General features: G+C 35.3%; 1 protein-coding gene across 2 annotated transcripts in view; it reads right to left on the reverse strand.

Moving 5' to 3' along the window:
• LOC114053910 (desmocollin-2-like) overlaps positions 1-15,227 on the reverse strand; it is a 66,576-nt gene that overhangs the window by 28,372 nt on the left and 22,977 nt on the right. For both annotated transcript variants that reach the window (XM_027877035.1, XM_027877036.1), the window contains exons 7-10: positions 14,064-14,230; positions 8,280-8,414; positions 7,633-7,818; positions 2,279-2,526 (exon numbers count right to left, since the gene is read on the reverse strand). In XM_027877035.1, the coding sequence (XP_027732836.1) occupies positions 2,279-2,526; positions 7,633-7,818; positions 8,280-8,414; positions 14,064-14,230 (736 nt within the window). The remainder of the gene's footprint in view (positions 1-2,278; positions 2,527-7,632; positions 7,819-8,279; positions 8,415-14,063; positions 14,231-15,227) is intronic.

Below are 15,227 nucleotides of genomic sequence, written 5' to 3' on the forward strand. Positions count from 1 at the left end.
CCTTAAGGTCTGCTGGTCAGAAAATAACTTTTATTCATGAAAGGAGATATATTCATGGCCTACCTTGACTGCTACTACTACTCCTAATAATAATAGCTAACATTTATATATCACTTACTATGTGCCAGGCACTGTACTAAGCACTTTACAAAATTATTATCTCATTTGATCCTAACAACAGTCCTGGAAGGTACATACTATTACTGTCACCATTTTGCAGATGAGGAAACTAAGTCTAATAAGAAGTTACAGACTTGTTCAGGATCACATAGCTAGGATGTATCTGAGGCAGGATTTGCCCTTACTCTAAATCTAGCACTCTATCTTCACTGTGCCATGACAACCCAGAGCAATTTCAGACCTCCTCATAGCTCCACCAACGCCAGATCAGTTGGGCAATACTATCAAGTAGATTCACTTTCACTCTGACTTATGTTCCTGGACCATGAAATGTGAAGGTAGAAGTGCTGTCATGAAAAGCCAGATCCCAGCTGGAGCCTTATTACAGACTATATCCATTAAACCTTAACAAATCTATTAGAGTTTATCTGCTAGAAATTAAGGATACTTATAATTACACTTGGTTATGCAACTTCCAACTGTATATGGATAGGCCATACCTTACGATAACTAATTTTTAATATCTAAAAGGTTCTTATACCTCCACTGTTGCCTTAGATATATCCTGACTAGCGTAAAGTTTTATATTTTCCATGACGGCTAAGTATCAAACCACAGGGATCATTCAAAACATTCTACGTGGTTGTCTATGACTTTAGGTGGCTGAAACAATGACGTAACTAGGTAAATGCAACTGTGGCATGTTAGAACGTCAAACCATTATGTGCCCAGGCCAAGGAACTGGGGGCACAGCTCCAGTTGTTCAAACTGGCTGGGCAGGGGCCAGTCCAGGGGGGATAGTGCTGAGATATCATGCCTTCATGACCCATTTGGAAAGGATTTACTTCTTCACTGCACTTTCCCTATTTTAATTGTCATAAAGGGAACATGAATTGAATCCTGGAAATATCTCTAGTACCACCTTTACTACTTATCAGAATGATTGTTCCACCCCAATTGTTATTAATATCATCTATTCATCTTCTTAAAACATACTCTTCCATAAGAACTATGATTTCCACAATTATTGTCCACCCCATCTACTCTATGCACTGCAGTTCCTAGAGAAGTAGGAAGCCAGACTAACTTACAGCAAGAAAAGTGGTATATAAATGAGAAGCTGACTACTATCACATCCCAAAGAAACCCACAACCAAGTTTGTCTATTTTCCCATAATCTCCACACCATCAGACTTCCCAAAAACTGATATAAAAGGCTGTCTTCTCATCAATCAGGTTCTAATTCCAGGCTCATATTGGCTGTGGTTATTCTCCTCTTTCCATCACCCTTGTCTCTTTGGTCTAGCAAAATCACCTCATTAGTGAAATAAAGTTTTTTGAGGGGAGATTTTTTTTAATCCCCTCATGGCAACGTGTATACCCTTCGTGTCTAGCACAGTAGCTTAAATATAGTAGGTGTTTAATAAATATTTGTTCATTTGAATTCAGGTCCTTGACTGCTACAGTTAATTAGGTAAAGGGTGGAAAAATATATTGTGCAGATGATCATTACCTCACATAGACAGTGGGACCACTTGAGGATTTTGTGGACTGGCAATGGTATAGAACTGAAGAAAGGACATGGAAACCAGCCCACAAAATGTACAAGCCATAGAAAGGGTAGAGACTTTTCCCCCCAAGGCTATCCCAAACCACAGCAAGAAGTTTAGACAGGTATGCTGACTGATGGAATGGTGTATGAGCTCATAGCATTCTTTCAGAGGACGAGTGAAGAGAAAACAAAGCTGACTCTGTCCCTATGACCCAGCTTTCTTATCAGTAAAGGGTAGGGGTGGAAAATGCAAACAGCTGACATAAAAGACTTAAAATCAGGGAGATGACTGTCAGACAAATGGTCAGTTCCTCTGACATGCCCTGTTTGCTGCTTCCTTATCCGATACTAACCTCCCAACCTCAAGTTCCATTCCTAAAACCCGTTTTTCAACTTATTACAGTGCTTGGAATTTCGGAGCTCTGAAGAAACCCTAATAAGGACATAGTTTGACTTTTTATTTTACACTTTCTTGGCTCCTGACCCAGATATTGCCTCTCTCCTCAGTAGGGGATTGCCCTTCCCCAGCCTCAGTGTTTGCCTAAGCCCTGGCCTTTACCCAGGCAGGACATGACACTGTTTATGTAGATAAGGACTTATTTGTACCTTATATCTTTGCTGCTTCTGGTTTCTGTGTCCTGTGCTTTATACCCACTGGCTCTTGTCCCAATGGATACATTTTCCTTGATGCGAACACTTTGTGCTGGTGGGCTGCAATCTGGGCCTTCATCCTGATCTATTACATTTATGGTTACCATAGCTGTGTTCATGCTCCGTATATCTCTAAGGAATGGGGCTTCATTGGTTGCACCAATTTCCAGTATCACCTTGTGATTTTCCTCATAGTTCAGTGGCTATAAAAGAGCATTCACATCAGTTTAAATGTCCATATGACATGTTGAGCAGGTTAATGGTAACTATTCAATTTAGAAAACAAATGTAATCTCATCAAAATAAGAAATATGAAAATCCTGTGTCACAATTATATTTATATGTGTGTGTATGTGTGTGTGTGTGTGTGTGTGTGTGTATCCCAAATCAGAAGACCCATGGATTATTTTTAAAGTGGTTTCAGTTCTATCTGGTATAAAAGCCTATGAAACCTATAATCCTCTGATATCTCTGTGGCCAACAAAAGAAAAAAAAAACAAAAAACAAAGAAAGAAAAGAAAAAAGGAAGAAAAAGAAAAAAAAAGAGTACAATTGCTCCAAAAGGAATGACCAGAAATAGGTAGCTGTCATTTGTTTTGATAAGTCTTGGGAGGTTCTCTGTTATGTCATGAATACATGTCCTAGAAAGACAGTAGCTTTATTGTTGTTAACAAGTTGACAAACAGCTCCCTTGACCCTGAATAGGGAAATCATCAACTACCACTGTTTCTAGTTTTCTCTAGCTAAAAGAGGCTCTAGCCAGAACCATATGCACGCCCTAGACTATAGTTCTTAGAATGTACTCTCACTTTCTCCAATATGCATGAACAACATATAAACACTGAAAAGTTCAACTTTTAGGGAGAGGCAATGTGACATTATGGGAGGCTGCTACTCAAATATAAAGAAGGTTAACTAACATATTAAGGATATGTTGCTGTTTTTGTTTGTTTTAGAAAATTAAAGAAAACTCACAAGGAATCATACTTTCAAAGTACTCTACACATTTACAGAATTGAACCCTCTGTTCATGCTAGGAATGCTCTTTCTCCTCTCCTTCACCTTCTGGTTTATTTCAAAGTTCAGTACTAATCCACCTTCCTTAAAAGGCCCTTCCCAGACCTCTCTCCTAGCCCCTCCCCCCGACTCATCCCTTGCCTCTGAGATTACCTCCCTTTTATATCATATGCATTTCGTACACATATAACTATTTGCATATTTTCTCCTCCATTAGAATACGACCTCTTTGAAGGCAAGGTCTGTTTGTGGGGTTTTTTTTGGTTGTTGTTATTTTGTATGTGTGTGTCCGTGTGTGTTTGTGTGTTTCTGCCTTTCTTTGTATCTCCAGCACTATATAGAGTGCCAGACACCTAGTAAATGCATGTTGATTGATTGTATCCAGACTCCCTTTTCTTTAATCTTCTTAACTCTTTCCCAAGATACTTAAGCATTCAAGGAGTGGTAGGAATTGGTGATTTACTGATAGACTAGAGCCAAAGGGTCAGAAGAAGAGAATAATAGCAGTCTAAGTGATAATTGAAGCAATTATTTGTCAACCTAACAACAATAGAGATATCTATTGTCTCCTGGGGTATGTGTCCACGATATAATAGAGAATATGTCACAACTAATCAAAAACAAATGATAGCTACCTACATTTGGGTATTCACATGAGCATACTTCAAAAAGGAACATAAAAAATATCATCAGCAAAGTAAAGGTCTTGGGTAAGTAAACTTGGGTAAGAAAGTCTTGGGTAAGAAACTGAAGACCACAGAAACACAGGTTGCATTTTTCTTACTGCTGTCCACTGAAGTAAAGGGAGGCAGAAGAGAAAAACAAATTTGGAAAGAGGAATAGTCAGCTAAGAAGGTTATATCTGAGAATGGGATTTTTATTTCTGGATTATGATTTATAATGGATACAGAGATGACAATTTATTGACAGTCATAGATTACACCTAATAGAGTCTAAAGATATTTGTCAAGTATCTTCCCCCAAAAAAGGGCTTTAAAATAAAAGGGATGGAGGATTAAGACTGTCTGTGTATATCCTCCAAGTTAGATGGTTCAGAGTGTCCACAAAAGGAAAAGAACAGTAACTGAGATACCCAGAAATTCACAGGAGAAAAATTCCAAGGAGAAGCACTAGTAGTAAAATTCAGGACTTCAAATGTCTATATGTAAATGCCTAAAGTTTAAGAAACAAAGAGAACTAAAGGTCTTGACAGTGGAAATAAAATTTGACTTCACAGATATCATTGGGACTTGGAGGGATGAAACCCATGCAGGGATCATAATTGTTTCAAAAGAAACAGAGTAGATTAAAGGGAGATGAGGTAGCATCGTATATTAATTAGATGAAAAAATCTAGGAACCAAAGGAGGGGAGCATGATGGGAGGCATTTGGTAAAGGAGGGAGATCAGAAAAAGTGTACAAAAGATCAGAAGCAAGGCCAGATAACAGAGGACTAATGTAAAAGCATGGCAAAAGTTCCATGAACTGTGTCAGAAGTGCTAAAGTTCAGAATGAGCTGATGTTGGCAAGGGAAGCTTAAGAACAGATTATTTAATAGATAGTTGGTGAGTGTCTAGAAAGGAAGCAGTGATTACAAAGAGTCAACCTGGCTTCATCAAAAATAGGCCATGTCAGGCTACCCTCATTTCCTTTTTTGACAGGATTATTAAACTAGTAGATAAGGAAAATGCCCTAGTTATAGTTTGCTAATATTTTTTAGCAAATCTTTAAATAAAGTGTCACACTGTCCTTGTGGAGAAGATGCAGAGCCATAGATTAAGCACAATATAATTAGATGTATACAGAATTGGTTGAATGATTGAATTCAAAGAATAGTTGTTATTACATGGTAAGTCTCCAGTGGAGTTCTCCAGGGATCTGTGTTTGGTCCTGTGCTATTCAGCATTTTTATCAATGACTTAAATAAAAGTATAGGTGGATATTTATCAACTGCATAGATGACACAAAGACAGGAAGAATAGTTAACACATCCAATGACAGTCAGGTTCCAAAAGGTTCATGACAGAGCATTTTGGCTAAATCTTATAAAACAAAATTCAGTAGAAATAGATGGAAAGTCTTATAATTGGGTGCCAAAAATCAATTTCATAAATACAAGATGGGGAAATATGCCTAGATAGCAGTTGTTCTTAAGAAAAAAAAAAGGACCTAGGGATTTTGAGTCATCGAAATGATGTTACAACCAAAATTTAAAAAAAAAAAAAGCTAATACAATCTAGGGCTACTTTGAGAGAGGCACAGTTTCCAGGAATAGGAAATGAAAGTTCCATTGCCTTCTTCCCTAATCAGATCCCATCTGGAGTATTGCATTTAGTTCTGAGCTCCATAGTTTAAAAAGAACATTGAGGAACTTTACAATGTCCAAGGAGCAACTAGGATGATACAAAACTCTGAGTCTATGTCACATGAGGATCAATTGAAAAAAGAGGAATGTTTAGTCTTGAGAAATAAAGACTCAGAGAGAAGAGGAGGGGGATGGTAATAGTTTTAAAATATTTGCAGAGTAGTCATGTGGTTGAGGGATTAGGCTTGTTCTGTTTGTTCTGAGAAGACAGGAAGAAGAGGAAAGAGAGGAAATTGTAAAGAGGCAAATTTATACTTGACATCAGAGCAAAACTTCCTTATAATTAGAGCTGCCCAAAAGTGAGAGGGGCTGCCTGGACAAGTGGTGAATACCACTTCCTCAGAGATCTTGAAGCAGAGGTTGGATATGGTATAGTGGAAATTCTTTTCAAGTTTGGAGTGGACTAGAGGGCTGCTCAGTTCCTATGATTCCAGGATTTACTTAAAGTATGACAAAATTTAGATAGTTAAATAAATGTTTAGTTCCAAACTTTGCCCACTGAATACGTTCATGAAATGTGATTATTTCCTAATAGCATGGCCTTTTCAAGAAGCCAGAAACTCCTCTACATGTTGAATTCCATCAGATATAAAGAGGTAGAAACAGTCAAGTACCAATGCTTATTTCTGCAATGCTTTGAAAATACAAGGACTAATTTAGAAATACATATATTGGTGGGGGTTTTGTTTATGTTTTAAGAATCATTGGGTTTAGGGCAGGAGTTTGTTTAGGACAAGAGGTCCATGAACTTGGTTGAAAGAAAATTACGTGTTTATTATTTTCATTAACATCTAAATTAAATTTATCATTTTCTTCAATTATTTAAAAACATTATTCTGAAAAGTCTATAGGATTTACCAGACTCCATCTATCTCTCTCTCTCTCTCTCACACACACACACACACATGCGCGCGCACACACACACACACACACACACACGACCTTCTGCTTTAGAGGAAGAAGAATCATCTAACCCAAATGTCTCCTTTTACAGATAAGGAAATTTAGGCTCTTGGAGGTCAAGTGACTTGCTGAAGTTCATATAGCTAATCAGAAGCCAGACTAGAATCTGAAACCATGCTCCACGATTCTAAATTCAATGATTTTTCCACTGCTGTCATGTTGTCTCTCAGAAAATTACTTGAGAAAAGGCCATGACACTCCTCAACAACAGAGGCTTCCAGCAACTTGGGGGACCTTAATAGAAGATTGGTTGAACTTTATTTCAGGTTGGGGTGCCATAGCTACTCTTCCTAAATTCCTTTGGTCAAAACTATGAGAGTACTCTATGAAATTTTCTGAAACCTAGATAAACTGATTTGAGAAATTCTTGCCCTGGCTTTTGAACTCTACTAGTTTGGAATTCCATCAAGCTTCCCAGAAGGGAAAGAAAAAATATGGTTTCCCTTTTACTCTGGAAACCCTTTTCTTCCTCCTTTAGCACTTGCAAAGCCTCAAAAGAGTCAAGGCTTCCTAATTATATACCCAAATGCTAAGGAAGCCTACTTAAAACTAGAAGTTGACCTGGAAAAGCCTCTGAATGTTCTCAATATTGAACTGGAATAGTAAAATCACATTTCTTGAAACAAGTAAATATAACCTTAGAAGACATTCATGGATCGTACTTTTCTTGTCTATGCTAGACTGGATCAGTTGCTAAAACTGAGAAAATGCATGATTTAATTACATCAGTTAATGTCATATTGGCATAATGATTCTGGCTATGAAGGACTGGAAGTCATTCACTAATTAAGATGAAACGGTTCATAAACACATAGACTGGAGGAGTGCCTATATATGACTGAGAAACACAGATTTTTACACTTTATCTAAACATTTGTTTTATTTCTGTAGATGCCAAAGTTCATTTAAGTGAAGTCAATATGACAAGTTTTAGATTTTCCAAGCTATGATTTTTTTTTCTTACCTTAATAACAGATAAAATGCCTTCATTGGTTTGGGGGTCTGTCACAATCTGAAAATTTTTATTTCCATTGCCTTTTAAAATGGTATAATTAGCTCTCCAATTAGCAGTGTTAGGCAAATCCTTATCTTCTACAGCTATTCGCAAAATATTCCTCTTGATTGTATTTTCTTCAACTGATGTTTCATACTGAAATAAATAAAAGTCTCATTAGCAATTTTCTTTACAAAGAGAGAAAGCTATGTTAAGGGCAGTGAAAGTTCTCTTCACTCCCCCAACTCCAAGAGCACTTGATATCACAGTTTTCACAAATGTATTTAAAACAAGGAATTCAAATGGTCTGGTCATTCAGGGTCATTTTTAAATAATGCATTTAGAGTAAAAATTAGTCTATGTGACAAAAGAATACAATCTTCATGCTAATCAAAGTGATAAAGCAGTTTTCTTCTTATGTATATCAGCCATCTAAGCTTTCTTTAATTTTACTTGGAAGAATTTGAATAAGGATGCTACTCATTTTGTAATTTTGTGTTTGTTTTTCAGAAGTTAAACATTATATTGACTCAGACGACATGATTCATGGTAAAAGAAAAATTAGATGTTTCAATTGGATGTAATCCATTTTATATTAAATAAGTATAAGCACTTACCATAGGCTTTGTGAAAGTGGGAGCATGGTCATTCACATCTTTTATTGAAATGATACAAGTTGATGTATTCATCAAACCAAAAAATTGACCATCCATATCTTGTACTTTCATTTTCAACTTGTATTTGTCTACTACCTGAAACCAAAAATAAAAATTCAATTGTAGGAGAAAAGCTAATGTTTGTTCATATTCTTAGACCATTTATCAAATGGGAAATGGGTCTGTTTTCTTATAAATATGAATACATTTCTTATAAAACTTGGAAATGAGACTTTTATCAGAGAAACTTGCTGTACAAATTTTTCCTAGTAATCTTAGCTTCATTAGATTTGTGTTAAAACTTTTTTTTTAATTTTATGTATCGAAATTTATACATTTGATCTTTTATGATACCCTATACATTCTTTGGTCATGGATTTTTCTCCTTATCCCTACATCTGATAAATAACTTTTTCTGTTTCTTTAATTTATTTATGATGTAACCTTTTATATCTAGGTCACATGTCCATTGGGAGGTTATCTCTGTATGTGGTGTGAGGTATTGGTCTAAATCTAATTTCTTCCACATTATTCTCCAATTTTCCCAAAAAATTTTTGTCAAATATTGAGTCCTTATCTCAGTAGCTAGGGTCTATGTTTATCAAATAGTAAGGTATCAGACACACATACTTCTGTATGTTATATACCTACTCTGTTCCACTGATGAATCTCTCTTAGCCACTATCAAATTGTTTTTAAAAATAACTACTTTGTAGTATAATTTGAGATATGGCACTGATAGGCACTGGTGGACCCTCTTTGTTTTCATTTCTTTTCACCATTTCTTTGAAGTTCTTGACCTTTTTTTTCTCCATACAAATTTCAATAATATTTTTCATTCTAAGTTATAGATATATTATATTTATCATTTTAAGGAAACGATCATCTATTCCTTTGAAAATTTCTTTTTAAAGAAATTAACAAAATTGAGACAAAAAAAGAATTAATAAAACTAGAATTTTTTAAAAGATAAGCTATGAATTAACTTGATTAAAAAGAAAGTAGAAAATTAAATTACCAATATCAAAAATAAAAAGGAAAATTCAAAAGAAATGAAAAATGAATAAAAATTATTAAAATCTAATTATTCAACTACATGCCAAATGAAGTAATGAATATTTACAAAAATATAAAGCATCCAAATTAATGAAAGAAATAGAGAACTTAAACAACCCAATTTCAGAGGAAGGAATTAAACCAAACTTTGGCTTTGAAGCTTGGGCCTTCCATGCATCCCTCTTCACCCTAACTTCTCTTCATTTAATTTTGATTCATACCATTTTTTTTCTGAAATGTCTACCATCTCCCAGTACCTAATAGATCAGAAAGGTCTTTCTTTTCCTTCATCTAATTAGGTTATAAAAACCCATAGAAAGGAAAGTATTTCCATGACTAACTAGAAAGAATAAAAACAACAATTGGACTCTTGCTTTCATGTGACTAAAAATATAATTCTAATATCTTCTTCAATTTACCACCTCCTTATGTTGCACTTTGGCATCTATTTTTACACAACATGGCTAAATCGTTTATTTAAACCTACACGGCCAAAGTTTGTCAATTGCCTTTATGCCCTTTGATTCAGACTATGGTTGATGACATCACAAAGGAGAAAAAGTACTGACTGTGGAGTCAGAGAACAATGGTTCAAATCCAACCTCTAAAGCTTACTACCTATTTGAGCTTAGGCAAGTCACTTCACTTCCTGGAACTCAGTTTCTACACCTCTACAATGAATAGTTTGCACTAGGTGGCATAATGCTACTTTGTTTTACATGATAATTTCCCAATGGTCTATTCACATGATTTGTATAGCACATAGCACAGCACCATATATGTAGGAGGAAAGGAGAGAAGATACCTTTCTGATCTATTGGGTACTGGGAGATGGTGGACATTTCAGAAAAAAAGGTATGCATCAAAATTAGATGAAGAGGAAAAGAGTTGGGGTGAAAAGGGAAGCATGGAAGGCTGAAGTTTCAAAGTCAACGTTAAAGGTCTTGCTTTTGTTCATAATGCATTGGGAAGTTTTATAGTAAGCTCCTATAACCGCAGATATTTTTTTCCAGTAAAATATGTGAAAGATACTTTCAAATTTTAAACCAGCAAAGTTAATTATTAAATACTTTTGAATGATATTATATGTTCTAAATATTAAAATAGCAAACTACATACTAAGTTAAGTTATTCATTTGCAGCACAGAGCTAACGTTTCCTCCCCATAATCTTCACTCTCCTTGATACCCTGTTATATTGGAAAGGACTGACCAGTCTCTTGACCACCATTCATATACTCTCCTGTTCCTCCTCTTTGAAAAATCTCTCTGCCTCTTTCCTCCTGCCTCTGAATTTTCCTCCACTGTCCTTAATGTGAATGTTCCTTACAATGAATTATCTACGAAAATTTTTTACTGAAGCTCCTGACCTTAAACATATCTAAAACTGAACTGTTCTTGTGAAAACTGCTACCTTCTTCAAAACACCAAAACCTCAAAACCATGGATCTTTGACTCCTCCTTCTTCTTTGTCCTCTTAAGTAATCAGTTTCCAGATCCTATTAATTTATCCTTCATTATGTTTTAAATCTCATTTTTATTTCCACTGCCATTCTGATTGTCCAGAACCTGATGAATGTAAGTTTATTTCTACTATGCCAGATTTTCAAATAATCTGAATCTAGACTACTCTAAGTCTCCTAAATGTTCCTATCTCTACACTCTTCCCTCTTCAATTAATCCTATATATTAGTCTTCCTAAAATACTCAACACACATCCTGGTAAGCAGGAATGTTTCTATCATACTTCAAAGTCAATAAGATACAATTCAAACTCTTTAAAGTGGCACTTAAAACTCTCCACAATCAGAACCCAATCTGCCTTCTACCTCATTTCTTATATACATTCTGCCCTGGCTAGACTCCTATCTGACTACTGTCCTCTAAATATAGGGGATTCATTACTGCTTACCACTATGGTTTCTGTCATATGCCCCACCCTGATTCCTCCCATACAAACCCTATGTAGTCCTTGTGTCAGGGTGTACCTTTCCTTGAAAGTTGTCTGACTCCTATCCTATAATGGCTTCTCCAACTAGAACTTAAAGATTTTATACATGAGGAAACTGAAGCAAATAGGATTAAGTGACTAGCCCAAGGTCACACAGCTAGCAAGTGTCTGAGGCCAGATGTGAATTCAGGAAGATGAGTCTTCCTGACTCCAGGACTGACACTCTATTCATTGCACCATCTAGCTTCCCAGAACTTACTAATCTTACATTTATTCAATATATAATCAAATGCTACAATAAAATGAGATAATATACATAAAGCACTCTACAACCTTAATATGCTATATAAATGCTAACATAATTATTATTGAAAAAAATTATCATTTTTATCCACTACATCATCATCCACTCACTATTATTCAGCCCTTTGTAATCAAGTCTCTATGCCTTCTTTTCAATTTTTTCACTGAAAGTCACCGAAGACAACACAAAACTGAAAACAAGGTAGATGCCCATGGATTAGAGAATGGCTAAACAAATTATGGCATATCAACATAATGGAATATTATTGTGTTATAAGAAATGATGGGGCAGCTAGATGGCACAGTAGATAGAATTCCAGGCCTGGAGTCAGGAAGATTGATCTTGAGTTCAAATCCAGCCTTGGACAAGTACTAGCTCTATGATCCTGGGCAAGTCACTTAACCCTGTTTGCCTCAGTTCCTTATCTGTAAAATGAGCTAGAGAAGGAAACGACAAACCACTCCAGTACTTTTGCCAAGAAAATCCTAAATGGGTTCACAAAGAGTTTGGCTGAAAAATAACTGAACAACAACATAAAAAATGATGAGTGTAGGGGCATCTAGGTGGTACAGTGGATAGAGCACTGGCCCTGGAGTCAAGTGAGTTCAAATCCAGCCTCAGACACTTGACATTACTAGCTGTGTGACTCTGGGCAAGTCACATAACCTCACTGTGTAGCCAAAAAGAAAAAAAAAAGGGGTAAGTATGATAACTACAGGGAAACATGGAAAGACTTGCACAAACTGATGCAGTGAAGTAAGCAGAGAATAATATACACAACTACAACAATTTAAATGGAAAGAAACACCACGAAACAATAAAAAGCATGTGTTGAAAAATTATTAAAAAAAAAAAATTACGGCCTCAAAGAAATGAGAAGACATCCCATCCCTCATCCTTTCCAGAGTGGGGGAAGGTCCACAGGTATATTGCATATATTTTCAGTTTTTTTATATATATATAGATTGGTTTTGCTAATTTTTTTTCTCTTCTTCCTCTTTTTCTTTTAAAAAATATTCTTTATTATATAAGATAGCTCTCTGGAAGAGGGGAGGAGAAATAAGATGGAGGAAAATACAAACAAAAAAATCAATAAAATGTTATTTAAAATATAATTAAAAGTCACAAAAAGGTTAACTCAAACACCTTCTCGTTACAGCCATTACTGTAAACTAACTCTCTATCCTCCTTCTCATTCTGTACAATAATCCTCTCAAGATATTTAGTTGCCATATTGTACCATTATCAAGATTATAACCCACCAGAACCCTCAGATCCTTTTCATGTTTAGCCATTATTCCCCCATATTATGAAGTTCTGATCAAAATGTAGAATTTTTATGTTTATCTTGATTAAATTATATCTTAATATACTTAGCCCAATTGAAGGCTATCCATCAGGCTATCTTTTTTCTGATCATCATTTATTCAATGTGTTAGCTAGCTCTCCCAATGGTGTGTTATCCACAAATATGGTGGGCACTGTTATCTCATTTGAGAAAACCTAATTGGAAGAGATGGCGGAAGAGAGAGAGAGAATACTATTCTTCCTTCTCTTCCTCCTCCTCATCATCCTTATCTTTCTCTAAAGAAATCATAACTCTCTGAAGAGATGACATTATTTTTTCTATCCACCACAATGCCAGGACATTGCAATACAAAGAGTTAGGGTTCAATATATTGTTGACTGAATTATTACTTTTGCTTTTGATTACTTTTTGTTTGGAAAAAATGTCTATTGTGATTTAAGGGCTGAGTGGTAATAATAATAATGATGAGGTTGATGATGATGATGATAATAATACCTTTTTATTAAAAGATGCTACATGTATTCTGAATCCTACTTTCAAGATGAACAATCAGCATGTGCTGATCCATCACCCACATTCACTCTGCCAGTTCCTTTCATAACCAAGAGCACATTTTTCAAACCAGCTCATGGAGGTTAAGGGTCTGGACTGGTTTGGGCTGTAGCCCTGCAAAAAGTAAAACAAACTGACCTGCACTAAGATTTGAGCCATAACCATAGTTTCAGTTTCAACTGAACCCATGAAAAAAATAACCTTTCAATCCACAAGAAAAATCAAAATGACAGTTTCAAGAATGCTTTTAGCAAGCCAGTCCCACTCTTCCTCTTATATTACTTCACAATGTTCTTCCATCTTTTGGTAACTAACCCCCAAAATATCATATTCCTTTCTCTTCATGGTACATCCCACACAATTAAAATGAAGTAATAAAAGAACCAGCTTAAATAAAATATGAAAATCATAAAATATATCCTCTCACTGCAATCTCTTTTACATGATCTTGACTTTGGCCAGCACTTTTTTTCCACATTTCAGCTAAAAGGCATTTCTTTAAATTGGAATCATGTTTAATAATACTTTTTAGTGAAGTTTGACACAGCAATTAGATGTTATGCTTCAAAGTTACCTCTCTGTCCAGCTGATGTGATATTGTAGTGATCACACCTGAAACTGGATGCACTGAAAATAATTTAGGAGATGGTGGCTGTTGTTCCATAATAGAGTACTTCAGGCGAGTATGCATGGTATCAGGTTCATCTCTATCTGTAGCAGATACCTTCCCCACTGTGGTGCCTATGTATTTGGAGAAAAAAAAACCCTCTTCAGTATCTACAAAAAATATAACCTTATGCCTCTCATCTGTATGGTTTTATCCCAAATAAGGTAGCTTCAACAAATATTATTTTACCTTAACACTATTCAAGTGTTATAACCAAACCACACCAGAAATTCTCAAAATTTTGCTGGAACACCATTGGACAATGATTTATTATTTCCATTGAATCCACTATTCCTATCATAGCACTTGACATAACATTACATTTTCATAGAACTAATTCATGTTATCAGGGAGGGTAGACCTATACTTAGAAAACTTAGGCAAATATGAGGAAAAAACTGATAAATAATTCTGAAAGGAAATAACTTTAAACATTTTGATAATATTTTCCTAAATATGGATAGGGAATAGATCTGTGATTTAATTGGCCTAGGCAACTCCCAAATTAGGAAACTCATTCCACCTATGCCGGTTGGTAGTTTCTCTTCAATTTATAGTATTAGAGTTGCCTAAATCACTGAGAGCTTAAGTGTCTCATACAAAGTCACATAGTCAGCATGGATCTGAGACAAAATTTAAGATTAGGTGTTACTGGCCACAAGGTCAATTATTTATGCCGTGATGACAATCACAAATTTTCACAAAGAATTTAAGATATTTTTAAAAGTCACCAATTATCAGATAATAACTATGTACTGAGCAACCACAGTGCATTCTATTTTATTCACAGTTCAAACTATTATATAATTAATTTCCAAAACTGTGTATTTTGTCTACAATGTTATATTGTCAGGGAATGAATTGAATTATAAAATCAAAATAATAGAAAGATTATGAATCTAAGAGATTACAAATTTTCTTTTATAACTTTGACAACTTTTTTGATGGTGGCAAAGAATTGGAAATTGAGGAGATAGCCATCAATTGGGGGAAACATGAACAAGTTGCAGCATATAATTGTAATACAATGTTATTGTGCCGTAAGAAGTAACATGCAGGATGGTTTCAGAA

The sequence above is a fragment of the Vombatus ursinus genome, unplaced genomic scaffold, assembly GCF_900497805.2.
Source record: "Vombatus ursinus unplaced genomic scaffold, bare-nosed wombat genome assembly UNPS02014812.1, whole genome shotgun sequence".
NCBI lineage: Eukaryota > Metazoa > Chordata > Mammalia > Diprotodontia > Vombatidae > Vombatus > Vombatus ursinus.